This window comes from Mustela nivalis, assembly GCF_964662115.1.
Source record: "Mustela nivalis genome assembly, chromosome: 5".
NCBI lineage: Eukaryota > Metazoa > Chordata > Mammalia > Carnivora > Mustelidae > Mustela > Mustela nivalis.
Window position 1 is genome coordinate 99,370,838 of NC_139024.1, and position 13,850 is coordinate 99,384,687.

The 13,850-nt window shown below is 35.2% G+C and overlaps 1 protein-coding gene across 2 annotated transcripts in view; it reads left to right on the forward strand.

Moving 5' to 3' along the window:
* TINAG (tubulointerstitial nephritis antigen) overlaps window positions 1-13,850 on the forward strand; it is a 96,696-nt gene that overhangs the window by 40,713 nt on the left and 42,133 nt on the right. For both annotated transcript variants that reach the window (XM_082729422.1, XM_082729421.1), the window contains 3 exons: window positions 1,808-1,988; window positions 3,663-3,708; window positions 6,881-7,004. In XM_082729422.1, the coding sequence (XP_082585548.1) occupies window positions 1,808-1,988; window positions 3,663-3,708; window positions 6,881-7,004 (351 nt within the window). The remainder of the gene's footprint in view (window positions 1-1,807; window positions 1,989-3,662; window positions 3,709-6,880; window positions 7,005-13,850) is intronic.

Here is a 13,850-nt window from a genome sequence, read left to right on the forward strand (position 1 = left end):
GCTAAGTAATTTGGGTAAGGAAACTGCAGCTGATATCTAGTAGTATACATATGTACTGCTCACCTGTCCTTTTATCATCCACTGAGTACTCTAAATTTGCTACAGAAGAGTCAGTTGCAATGAAAGCATGGATGTCAGCTATTGATGGGTAGCAATAAATTTCTTTAAAAACATTTCATACATTTTGCTTAATAATGTGGTGATTAGAATGAACAACTTGGGCTGATACCTTCCTGGTATAGAAGTGCTTGGATGGCTTCTGTTTTGAAGTATGGCAAAAATTAATAGAAGCTATAGAAGAAGCTCAGAAATAGAAATTAACATTGAGACCCAACTAAATCTTACTGTGTTGGTCTTCTCAGGTTACCATAACAAAATGCCATAGATTGGGGAGCATAAACAATGGCTGAGAAGTCCAAGATCAAGATATTAGCTGAATTAGTCCTGAAGAGAAACCTCTTCTCATTTGCCTTTTTATTGTGTCCTCATGTGGCGGAAAGAGAGTGCTAGTGTCTCTTTCCCTTCTTGTAAAGGGCGCGAATGTCAGTTCGCCCATCACTTCATTTAAAGCTAATTATCTCAAAGGCCCCTCCAAACACAATTACATTAGGTGTTGGGGGGTTCAATACATGAATTTTGGGTGACACAATTCAAGCTACAGCACTGATTATCCCAAAGTTTAATGCAAGAATTTTTGGAAGTATTCATAGTCTTTAATGACTTTGCTTTCATCATGCTCCTTGTTCAGATTCTCTTACTCTCTTGAACACTACTAAATTTTTATGAAGCAATCCTATTGGATATTTCTATGGCCAATTCAAATTGAATATATATATATATATACATATATATATATATATATTCATCAAATTTTTTTGAACTTGGGATATTTATTTATTTTTTAAATTCCTCAAAAAATTTTTTAATTTTTATTAACATATAATGTATTATTTGCCCCAGGAGTACAGGCCTGTGAGTCATCAGGCTTACACATTTCACAGCACTCACCATAGCACATATCCTCCCCTATGTCCATAACCCAGCCACCCTATCCCTACTCCCCTAACCCCCAGCAACCCTCATATAAAATCAATTTTGTGGCTTATTTTCCTTATGATCTTCTTCTATATTCAATAAATAACATTAGTTTTGGTTCCAAATAATTTGTACTTTTCTATGTTCGGTTTCAAAATCATTTTGTTTATTCTTCTGTACAATGTATGTGTCTGATAACTTTCTACTCTATTAACTTTTAACAATATCTTAGTGTATAGTATTTCTCCCAAAATATGCTGAACCACAGAAACATATTGAACAATTGAAATCCCATGAGGAGTTATTTATAACTCAATAATAATTTAAAAATAAAACAAAGAACAAAACATCCCTAATTATAATACTTACATCATTGATCAAAATACCCCATCTCAACATAATAAAATCATTGTCTTTTTCACATTAAACTTGGTTTTTCTACATTATAATTATAGATACAGGATGAAGTCCTGCCCCTATTAATATTACCACAGATTTATTGGCAGTCACTTTTCATCTCTAGGAAGTTCTATACTGTAGATAAATTATTTATTAAAATGGATTGAAACAAGACTTTTAAAATTACAATAAAAATGAGGGGGCAGGGAAGAGTACAATATATTGAACTGGTATGTTGGAATTAATTCACATTTTGAATGTTACACATGTGAGCAGGTAGGAAAATTTATAAATGTTTAATTCAGTAAAATTGCACATAGATAGTATATTACAGCATTTTCCTAAGTATTACTTCTTTGCTAATTCCTCATAGACTGGTATCCCATGCATGCTATCCACTTTTCAAGGACCAAAATGCTACCAATGATGGCTGTGCCATGGCAAGTAGGTCTGATGGGCGTGGAAAACGGCATGCCACAAAGCCATGTCCCAACAACATCGAGAAATCGAACAGAATCTACCAATGTTCTCCTCCATACAGAGTGTCCTCCAATGTAAGTCTAAATGGCAAGAATTAATAATGATTAACTTTCTCAAAAAGATATAGCTCTGCTGTTATTAAAACTCTTTAAAAACTATTATATTCTAAAGTAATGTTTGTTTTCAGAAATAATTTTTATATTTCTAAAGTGTCTATTAAAGGTTTTCAGATTTCTGATCTTTGTATTATTAACAGCATGAATAATTATGTGACATATATTTACATACTTGACAAATAAAAGCTAAATCGGGGTGCCTGGGTGGCTCAGTGGGTTAAAGGCTCTGCCTTCAGCTCAGGTCATGATCCAGAGTACTGGGATCGAGCCCCACATGGGGCTCCCTGCTCAGCAGGGAGCCTGTTTCCTCCTCTCTCTCTGCCTGCCTCTCTGCCTTGTGATCTCTGTCTGTCAAATAAATAAACAAAATCTTAAAAAAAAAAAAAAAGCTAAATCATACCTTTTTTTACTGACTTTATGGCAGTAATAGTTCATTGTGCTAATCCTTTGCCTTACTCCACAAAATAATTGAAGTAGACATAGCCATTATGGGAAAATGACTCCCTTAGATTCTAGTTTTTCATGTTGAAATCCTGGATAAATTTTACTTCATCATATCGGTGTTACCCAGACCTCACTTTCAGAATATCTGAAACTTCAGTGGCTTTCAGTTATCTACAGAATATGGTTTAGTTACCTACAGACTATGGCATATAGGTCTTCTATGATTTGGTTCTTACCTACTGCCTTTACAGACTTTTGTCCTTTCTGCATATGCCCTTCCACCTGCTCGTGAGGCTCCTGATAAACAGGACTACTGTCTGCTCCCTAGACACATCGTGCTCTCTCATGCTTGTCTGCTTAGGCCGGTGATGATTCCACTGACCCATGTTGGTTATCCCACCTATTTCCATCGGTAGAATCCCACACATGGGTCAAGGCCCAGGTTAAAACTTCATCTCCTCTGTGACCTTTCCTTGACTCCTACACAGGATTACTTTTCCTTTTCATTTGCATCCCTGGGAACTTGGAGCTTATCTCTGTAATAGAACTTAATATATCATAATGCAATTAGTTACGGTCTGTCTACTCCACCAAAATGTAAACTCCTTGAGACAGGTGCAGGGTCAGTATTTGTTTCTGTCCTGGTTTTTTGTATATACTCTGTGATCAATGCACATATGTGAATGAATGAATAAATGAATGACCTGCCTTTTTACTAAGAGCTGTATCACACAGTGGGTGACAACATAGAAATATTTATACACTATAGCCACACTGAGGACCTCACTAAACAAAAGAATGGGGTTCTCGTGATCAAAAGAATGGAGATGAGACAAATCTCCACTGATAAAACATGGTTTTAAATAATTATTTTTTATCTGTTTATTAATTATTTTTTATCTGTTTATTAATTATTTTTTATCTATTACTTTATTTCTTCTTCATTCCAAAATTATCACCAGTGGAAAAAGTCAATGAAACAAATGGGTTTATCTTGTCTTTAGCAACTTAATGAATGTGCTGTTTCACACTAAGTATTTCAAGGTATTATTAAGAGTAAATTATAAGTGGTCAAGTCACATTGGATTGTATAATTCTTAAACTGATTATGAAGCACCTAACATTATACACCAAACAATAGGTATAGTATGCTCTGATAATAATGTTTATTGATACTTTCCCTTCTAGGAAACTGAGATAATGAAAGAAATCATGCAAAATGGACCAGTTCAAGGTAAGTTTGGATGAAATATGGTTGTATCTTATTTCTTTAATAACAATATTACCTTGTAATTCATGCAAAAGGAGCTTAATAAAAGACAGAAAATTTTTACTTTGGGTGTTCATAAAGGTTCAACAGTTTTAAGATCAGTGCAATTATAGGATATTCACTACCTAATAACTTCATTATCTGCCATTTTATTTTAAGAAGATAGGCACATTCATTGAGTTCCTAAATAGTAATAACACATTTGATGAAAGTCTGCTGAGTCTTTCCAAAAGTGATCATGGGCCAAATAGATAATCAAACATGAAATGCTAAGTGGTAGAGCTCATTTAATTATTCAGTCATATTTAAGAATCATACATAGTATTAGAAATTTCCTCACCTTCACTCTAAAGGGATTAGGTAATGGATTGAAAAAAAATCAAGCTTTAGCAGTAGAAAAAAATCTAAATATTTTCTTTTTTCCGTAAACTCAAAATAAATTAAATTCAGTGTGATTTTTGTGTTTTATAAAATGCCTTGTATTTTGATCAATTTTGTAGATGTGTTATGGCTAGTAAGTTAACAGTAAATAAGAAAATAATATACTGAATTTACATTAACTTTGATTTTTAAGATATCATTTGTGAGATGTAATTCCTCTGTTCACCTACTGAATTTTGTTTTGCACCACTGCAATGGATGAAGAAGATAGGTTTATAGAATATATTCCCTGTACTAAACATTGCCTGGAAGTGCATGGAAGAACAAAGCAAGCAAGGACTAAAATAGAGGTTCAGGTTGTGAACGTATGAAAGCCCCCAAATATATTATCAGTGGAATGAATCAAATAAATTTAAATGAACCAAAATTAAATTTAAAACATTTGATATACACCTAAGGAATTATTGGTCAACATCTGCTTTAGCTTTTCTGAATGCTAACCTAATTAGTACTGGTTCAGCATCTAGCAGGAATCACAGATTTTAAAGTTGTGTTGGAATGATATTTATTGATCATTATCACCACTTAACATTTATTGAGAAACTAGAGCTTACACTAAACATGTCCTGAAATTAATTCTAAAAATCCTGGGACCTTAAACAAAACCTGGACAAATGAAGAGAATTTTTTTTTCCTTATAATAATGTAATTTTTATTAGGTGTTATAAGACTGGGGGAGTCATAGGTAATTACATGCATGCTTCAGTAAATTAAGTTCATGTGACAAATTTAAAGGAGCACAGGCATTGGGAGTCAAGGCTGAATTCAAAATTCCACCTTTGACATTTGCTACTTAGAATGACTTTGAGCAAGTTATTTCAGTTCCCTGAATCTTCAAGTTATTGTATAACTGTTTCAAGTTTTTCTCTCTCTTTTAATGAGTCAGAAGAAATTTGGATCATAATTCTTTAAAACTGAGAGCCCCGGGAGTTTATTTTATAGTCAAGTACTTAAATGTTCATGAATTTCACATAATACATAAAAATAATCAAAAGTGAGAATCACAGTAAGAATCAAAAGATAAACATTTTAAAATAGTAGAGCTGAAATCTAAATTATTTAACGCCTGTGTTAAGAATGTACCTCCTGCCAGCCCGAGCCAGGAGTAGAAGATAGTGTTGCCATCAAGGTGAGCTCCATCCTGCCCTCGGCCTCCTAACAGTGCTGTGCGTATGCTTGCGACAGTTTTCCAAAAGCAAAATTGCACTACAGTAACTTATGTAGTTATGTCCTTACGGGCTCATCAGGTCTGTTTTGGTGTCAGAAACTGAAACAAGGAGCTACTTTCAAGTTAATTGTAATGATCTCTCTCCCATGCTGCTTCTGTCAGTACTGTTTCTCAGCAATGAAGCATATATTTTATTCCTGGTGCTTAAGGAGAGTTGAGAGGAGCTGAAGGGGTCAATGGTTCCACAAAAGAGAAAACCCACTAGCAGTATCTTCACATTTATATAAGTGCTGGTTGACTCGTCTTGCTGTAGATGCCATGTGATTGTAAGCACAGCATTGTCTAGGTTAACATACAGCATTTTCTCCTTGCTCAGTCCAAAGAATGGAAAAAGCAATAGAATGTTGGGTAAATAACAGGGTGTGCATTCATCTAAAATCTGTAGAATTAAAAATAAGTTTAGGTGTTGAAAAGAGAATGAAACAAGATCTGCATAAAGTACAGTTATATAAATTCTTAAAATCCTATGAGAATGTATTTTATTTATTTATTTTTTGGGGGATGTATTTAAAGTAGATTAAGAAGACCTAACTTATTTTGAGAATATTCAAACAGCATAAGAAAAAGCATGAAACATTGAAAAAGGAGATAAAAGGTGGAACATTAAAAAGTTATACATGACTTTGGAGTAGAAGTTTCATTTTAGGATCTGTCAAATACTTGTGACCTTAATTTTTTTTTTAATTAAAAAAAAAAAAACGTGCCAAACTAATATAGACAAGCATTGTGCATTTATCACAGTATACTTACCTAGTCCCAACTAAAAATATTTTTAATTCATGTCTTCTGCAAATTTAGTCTTTACCCTGAGTTGTCTAAGCCCTTCAACAAAACAGCACACGATATAGAAAAGACATAATCTAGGTGAGGGTATGAAGGAGAGCTTTATCAAATTTAAGCTTTTACTTTCTTAAGAATACAACAGTGGCTTAGCTCTCCAGACCTGGGAGGATGAAGCTTTGCCAGAGTATCCTTTGGCCAAAGGTTTGCTTTTTATTCAAACTCACCAAGAAAAGGTTTGCATTTATTTCCAAGGATTAAGGACAATTTAAGCCCTGTTTGCTAGGTTCACCTTTCACTGCTAGCTTAATTGGAATTTAAGAGGCTCCTGGTGAAGTCCAAGGTTAATGAAGAAATAGCAATCACCAGCCAAGTGCACTGGGGCCTCTCTGCAAGGGTCTGAATTCCTGGTAACAATGGTACTGTCAATTAAGAATAGATGGTGTTTTAAAGGTATAATATGTACTTAAGTAATATCCTAAGTAGCTAAAAGTTGTTTTTGTAAGAGAACAACAACAAAAAATTGCAGCAATTAAATCAAGTAGGAAAGAAAATTAGGCTGAGTTGCAAAGTCCCTCCTTAGATTCTCCTTCTGGCAATTTAACCATTGATTGTTCTGTGAGAATTTCTAGAGATTTTAAAAGAGATTTGTTTAAAACTCTTTCATTCTGTTGGCTTTTATTTTAGCCATAATGCAAGTCCATGAGGATTTCTTCCATTATAAGACAGGGATATATAGGCATGTTACCAGAACAAATGAAGAAGCAAGCAAATATCGAAAGTTCCAGACACATGCAGTCAAACTCACTGGGTAAGGCAATTTCTTAAAAATCTTCATTTAATGCTTTTGGAAAATGAAACTGAACATACATGTGCATACAGGTATCAGAATTCTCCTTGGTATGAAAGAGTTCCTTACAAATTAAAAGATATCCAAACCTGGACACTATTTAGTCATTATTTTAAAGTCTGCTTAAAGGGTAACTCAATATTCTGGAAAAGATGATCTCTCTCTCAGTTGTGAGTTTGTTCTAAAAATCTGTTTTAAGGACAAGGGAAATATATTATTGGAATAAATTCCGCATATGGCATAAGCAGGGGAAAAGTACAAACCCAGAGTATATTAGGATTTGGAAAGAAGGTTTTAGACAGAATTATGAATGGAAGTGATTAGCAGGAAGAAATAAAAAATAGGGTCACCTTTAATTCAGTACAAAATTATATTTTGTATTTCTTTGAGCATTTTAGAAATTACACTTAGCAAATTGTGGGTAAAATACATTCATCTCTACCAGGGCAAGAAATAGCTTCAAAATTGGTTTGCATTATGAGTAAGTAATTTCATAAATAGACTGTACTCAAAAGAGAGTGTGGTCATCTGAGACCACTTTCCCCAGTGCTTTTTCCAGCTCATTCTGACTTTGCCCTGTCTTTAAGACCTTTCTCCTAATGTCTCAGTTCAACTCCAACAAAATGCTACAGGAAATGTTTCTGGGTCTTTTTTTTTTTTTTTTTTCATTTTTATCCAAATTCTTACTTTTCTCACTTCCATCATGATAAATGTAAATGACTTTGTTCCTATTGAACATGTCCTTCCTGTCGAAATTTGATTAAATCATGCTTATACATCTCCTCACTTCGACTCCTCTTATACATCTTATATTTATTACTGGTATGATTCTTAATATATTACAGGCTTGTAGAATTTACATTCTGCTCCAAAACTATAATACTAATAGTTGTTTAAGCTTTATTGTGTATTAATAGAGTCAATGATAAGCAAATATTTTTATGATGGCTTTTCTGTCCTTGAGTTTAATTTTTATCCGTTATATTGTTGAATAATTTTGTTAAATTATTTTCCAGCAATTATTGTTTTAATTTATCATTTTTTAAATTAATTTTTTTTTTTTTTTTTAGTCAAGAAGGACTCTTAATGCCTGTGTTCCCTAATTTCTTACATGTTTGAGAAAGTGTTTGTTTTCCTTTAATTCAAGAATACTACTATGCATAAAATTCTGGAACTACAGTTACTTCAGAACTTTGCCGATGTTGCTTCAGGGTTTCTGGCATTAAGTTTTCCTGCAGAAAAATCTCTGGCTAACCGAATGGTTCTGTCTCCTTATAAGTGACATGACTTTTTCTATTTGAACACTCATACTTGTTTCTTTCATCCTTGAATTAAATATATTCACTTTTTATTTATTTTATTTTTTTTAAATATTTATTTATTTATTTGACAGAGAGAGATTACAAGTAGGCAGAGAGGCAGGCAGAGAGAGAGAGAGAAGGAAGCAGGCTCCCTGCTGAGCAGAGAGCCCGATGCGGGACTCGATCCCAGGACCCTGAGATCATGACCTGAGCCGAAGGCAGCGGCTTAATCCACTGAGCCACCCAGGTGCCCATATATTCACTTTTTAAAGTACATATTATACATATGTTGGATCTTCTATATCTCCTATTATCTTTTTAATGACATTTATACTATAAATTTATTTAGGTTTTGTTGTATATGATTTCTTTCTATATTGTCCCATCTATCCTTGAACATTTATTATATTTGGTGTTTATTCTCCAAATGTCTCTTGCCTCTGAAATATATTTTTTTAAATATTTAATTTATTTATTTTACAGACAGAGATCACAAGTAGGCAGAGAGGCAGGCAAAGAGATAGGAAGAGAAGCAGGCTCCCTGCTGAGCAGAGAGGCTGATGCGGGGCTTGATCCCAGGGCCCTGGGATCATGACCTGAGCTGAAAGCAGAGGCTTTAACCCACTGAGCCACATAGGTGCCCTGTCTCTGAAATATTTCAAAAAATTTTTTTCTTTTCTCTTTCTTTTGATTGTCCTTCAAGCTATGGGTTAGAGAGCTCATATAATTTCTTTGAGTGTATGTCTGACTTCTGTAGTATTTTTGAATAATTTTTTTGAGCTGTACATCTTTATGGGCTTTTCCTGCTTTCTTTTGTAAAATTTAATCTTAAAGTTATGCATTTTACTATCATGTCCTCTCTTTCTAGTGCACTTTCTCTACCCACACCTCAAAAGTTCCTCAGCCCCATACGTACTGTCAATGAATTATGGCATTCCATCTGGCCACTATTCCATCCCTCTGCTTGAGGCTACACTTCCTTTCTTATCTAATTAAAATACCATGGCAAATCATTATACTCAATTATACATCTTGGACTCCTCTGGCCTTGCTTCATTAATCATACTTGCTTAGCAAAATCTCAACTCTGGTTAAATACTATTTGGCCTGTTTTTTGTTTAAATTGTGTTTATTTATTTATTTTTAAATTCCAGCATAGTTAGCATACAGTGTATATAGTTTTAGATGTAAAATATAATGATTCACCAGTTCTATACATTATCAGTGCTCATGAAGTTAAGTGTATTCTTAACCACTTTACCTCTTTCACCCATTCTCCCACCCATCTCCTTTCTGGAAACGAGCAATTTTCTATATTTAAGAATCTGTTTTGTTGTGGTGGTGGTGGTTGTTGTTGGTGGTGGTCTCTTTATTTACTTTTTTTAAAAGATTTTATTTATTTGACAGATGCAGACCACAAGTAGGCAGAGAGGCAGGCAAAGAGAGAGGGGGGAAGCAGACTCCCCACTGAGCAGAGAGCCTGATGTGGGGCTCGATCCCAGGATCCTGAGATCATGACCTGAGCGGAAGGCAGGGGCTTAACCCACTGAGCCACCCAGGCGTCCCATATTTTTTTTGCTTTCTAAATTCCACATATGAGTGAAATCATATAGTATTTGTCTTTCTCTGACTTATTTCTCTTAGCATTATACTCCCTAGCTCCATCCATGCCATTATAAATGGTAAGATTTTATTCTTTTTATAGCTGAGTAATATCTTTTTTAAGCTGCATAATTGTATGTATGTGTGTATATTTAATGTGTGTATTTAATGTGTGTGTATATAATGTGTATATACACACATGTATATGTGTATATGTGTGTGTGTGTGTGTGTGTGTGTGTGTGTGTATCCATTCGTCTATTGATATTATTATCCATTCATCTATTGATGGATACTGGGACTGCTTCCATATCTTGACTATTATAAGTAATGCTACAATAAACTTAGGGGTACATATATCTTTTCAAATTAATGTTTTTGTATTCTTTGGGTATATTCCCAGTAGTGGAATTTCTAGATCATATGGTAGTTCTATTTTTAACTTTTTGAGGAACCTCTGTACTGTTTACCACAGTGGCTGCATTGGTTTGCATTCCCATGCAAACCATTGCATGAGAGTTCTCATTTCTCCACATTCTCACTAGCACTTATTCTTTGTGTTTTTGATTTTAGCCATTCTGATAGGTGTGAGGTAATATCTCTTTCTGGTTTTGATTTGTATTTCCCTATCAGTGATGTTGAGCATCTTTTCATGTGTCTGTTAGCCATCTGTATGTCTTTTTTTAAAATTAAATGTATTTTTTTTCAGTGTTCCACGTTTCACTGTTTATGCTTATGCACTACACCCAGTGCTCCATTCAATATATGCCCTCCTTAATGCCCACCACCAGGCTCACCCAACCCCTGCACCTCCTCCCCTCCAAAACCCTTTGTTTGTTTCTCCGAGTCCACAGTCTCTCATGCTTCATCTCCTCCTCTAATTTCCCCCAATTCACTTTTCCTTTCCTTCTCCTAATGCCCTCTATGTTATTCCTTATGCTCCACAAGTAAGTGAAACCATATGATAATTGACTTTCTCTCCTTGACTTATTTCACTCAGCATAATCTCCTCCAGTCCTCTCCATGTTGATATAAGAGTTGGGTATTCATCCTTTCTGATGGCTGTGTAATATTCTATTGTATATATGGACCATATCTTTTTTAAATTCTTTTTTAATTTTTAATTTTTTAAATTTATTTTCAATGTAACAGTATTCATTGTTTTTGCACCACACCTAGTGCTCTATGAAATCTGTGCCCTCTCCAATACCCACCACTTGGTTCCCCCAACCTCCCACCCCCCTACCCCTTCAAACCCTTCAGATTGTTTTTCAGAGTCCATTGTCTCTCATGATTCACCTCCCCTTCCAATTTCTCTCAACTCCCTTCTCCTCTCTAACTCCCCTTGTCCTCCATGCTATTTATTATGCTCCACAAATAAGTAAAACCATATGATAATTGACTCTCTCTGCTTGACTTATTTAACTCAGCATAATCTCTTCCAGTCCTGTCCATGTTGCTACAAAAGTTGGGTATTCATCCTTTCTGATGGAGGCATAATACTCCATAGTGTATATGGATAATCTTCCTTATCCATTCGTCCGTTGAAGGGCATCTTGGTTCTTTCCACAGTTTGGCGACCGTGCCCATTGCTGCTATAAACATTGGGGTACAGATGGCCCTTCTTTTCAGTACATCTGTATCTTTGGGGTAAATACCCAGTAGTGCAATTGCAGGGTCATAGGGAAGCTCTATTTTCAATTTCTTGAGGAATCTCCACACTGTTCTCCAAAGTGGCTGCACCAACTTGCATTTCCACCAAGAGTGTATGAGGGTTCCCATTTCTCTACATCCCCTCCAACACTTGTTGTTTCCTGTCATGTTAATTTTGGCCATTCTAACTGGTGTAAGGTAGTATCTCAATGTGGTTTTGATTTGAATCTCCCTGATGGCTAGTGATGATGAACATTTTTTCATGTGTCTGCTAGCCATTTGTATGTCTTCTTTGGAGAAGTGTCTGTTCATGTCTTCTGCCCATTTTTTGACGTGATTATCTGTTTGCTGAGTGTTGAGTTTGAAAAGTTCTCTATAGATCTTGGATACCAGCCCTCTCTCTGTAGTGTCATTTGCAAATATCTTCTCCCATTCCATGGGGTGCCTCTTTGTTTTGTTGACTGTTTCCTTTGTTGTGCAGAAGCTTTTGGTCTTGATGAAGCCCCAAAAGTTATTTTCACTTTTGTTTCCTTTGCCTTTGGAGACTTTTTTTTTTTTGAGACATGTCTTGAAAGAAGTTGCTGTGGCCGATGTCAAAGAGGTTACTGCCTGTGTTCTCCTCTAGGATTTTGATAGATTTCTGCCTCACATTGAGGTCTTTTATCCATTTTGAGTTTATCTTTGTGTATGGTGTAAGAGAATCGTCGACTTTCATTCTTCTATACACAACTGTATGTCTTTTTCAAAAGGTTTCATTTAACCACAAATTTCAAGCAGTTATTTAATACTACCAGGCAATCATATTCTGGATTCCTATTTTGCTTCATGCCCCTCCCTTCAATTGATTATCTCAAAACTTACTCTTTTTCCTTAAATTCCCAATACCTACATCCTTGTATTTTTAGCTCATAACCCTGAATTCTATTTCACCAAAAAGAATAAAGCAATCTGAGAACAACCCACAGTATCACAGATACCACCTACTCACATGCCTTTCCTCATACTCTTTCTTCCCACTTCTTACATAGATAAAGCATCCATATTCCTATTTAAATCCCTCTTGCTATAGTGTAGACCCCAAACCCTCTCTGCTATTCAAGAATATAGGGAAACTATTTTCTGTTTTTCTCCTCTGTAATAAAAAAATATATTTCTGCCACAATATAAGCATGCAATTATTTCTCAGATAGTATGAAAAAAATACTTTCAAGATTGTCTGAATTTATTTTTTTCAATTTTTCTCTGCCGATGTTTTCTTAAACCTCTTCATCATTTTTTGCTTCCTCTCTCTTATCCACAAAAAATATTCATTTTAAGTTTATCAATGACTTTTTCATTGCTATATCTATAAGTCAAAATCCAGACTTGCCCATACCCTCCACTGACTTTTCTTTACTGGCTGTGATTTTTCAGTCAGTTTCAGCTAGTTTTTCTCCCTGTATTTCTATACTTCTTACTGCTGGAATGCTTGAGGATCAGTTCTTAGTCCTTTTCTCTCTTCTATTCTCAGTTGTTCTCTTACTAGGCTCTCAACTCATCCTGACTTTGTGTACCATCTTGGTATATCACCAATGGAATCAATATCCCCACCCCAGATCTCCCTCCTGATCTCCAGACTCCTATGTTCCCTGGGCTATTTGACATCCCCACCTGGATATCTAATAGATGACTCAAATTCAGTACTTCCAAACAGACCTGCAAATCTTCCCATTTCTACATGCTGAACAATATCTACCTTTTCTACGTTAGTTGATGACAATGACATTTTCCACGTGCTCTAACTGGAAACCTCGGAGTCTTTAGAATTATCTTTTATTCCTCTGCTTAAAACTCACTTCCAATGTCAGGAACTCTGTTGGGTCTTTCAACTTATATCTAGAATCCAACCACCTTTCATTGTCTGAACTACTACCACCCTTGCTTGAACCACCATTACCCATTATTTTGTACATGGGTCTTCCTGAATTTACCTTTGCTTTTAAAAGTCTAGTTTCAACAGAGAAATATTCCTTTAGAACATAAGTCAGATCTTGTCACTTTGCTCAGAAATCTATATTTTCCCATTTCCTACAGAGTAAAAGCCAGGGTCTTTACAAAAACCTGCATGATCTGAGGACTCTCCTATCTGTCGCCCAACACCCCCCTCAACTTCTGATCTCAATTTCTGTTAATCTTTACCTTGTTCTTCCTGCTTTGCTACCTTTTAATGTTTCAGGAACCCACACACCAGGTCCCTCCCTTTGCCAAATTGC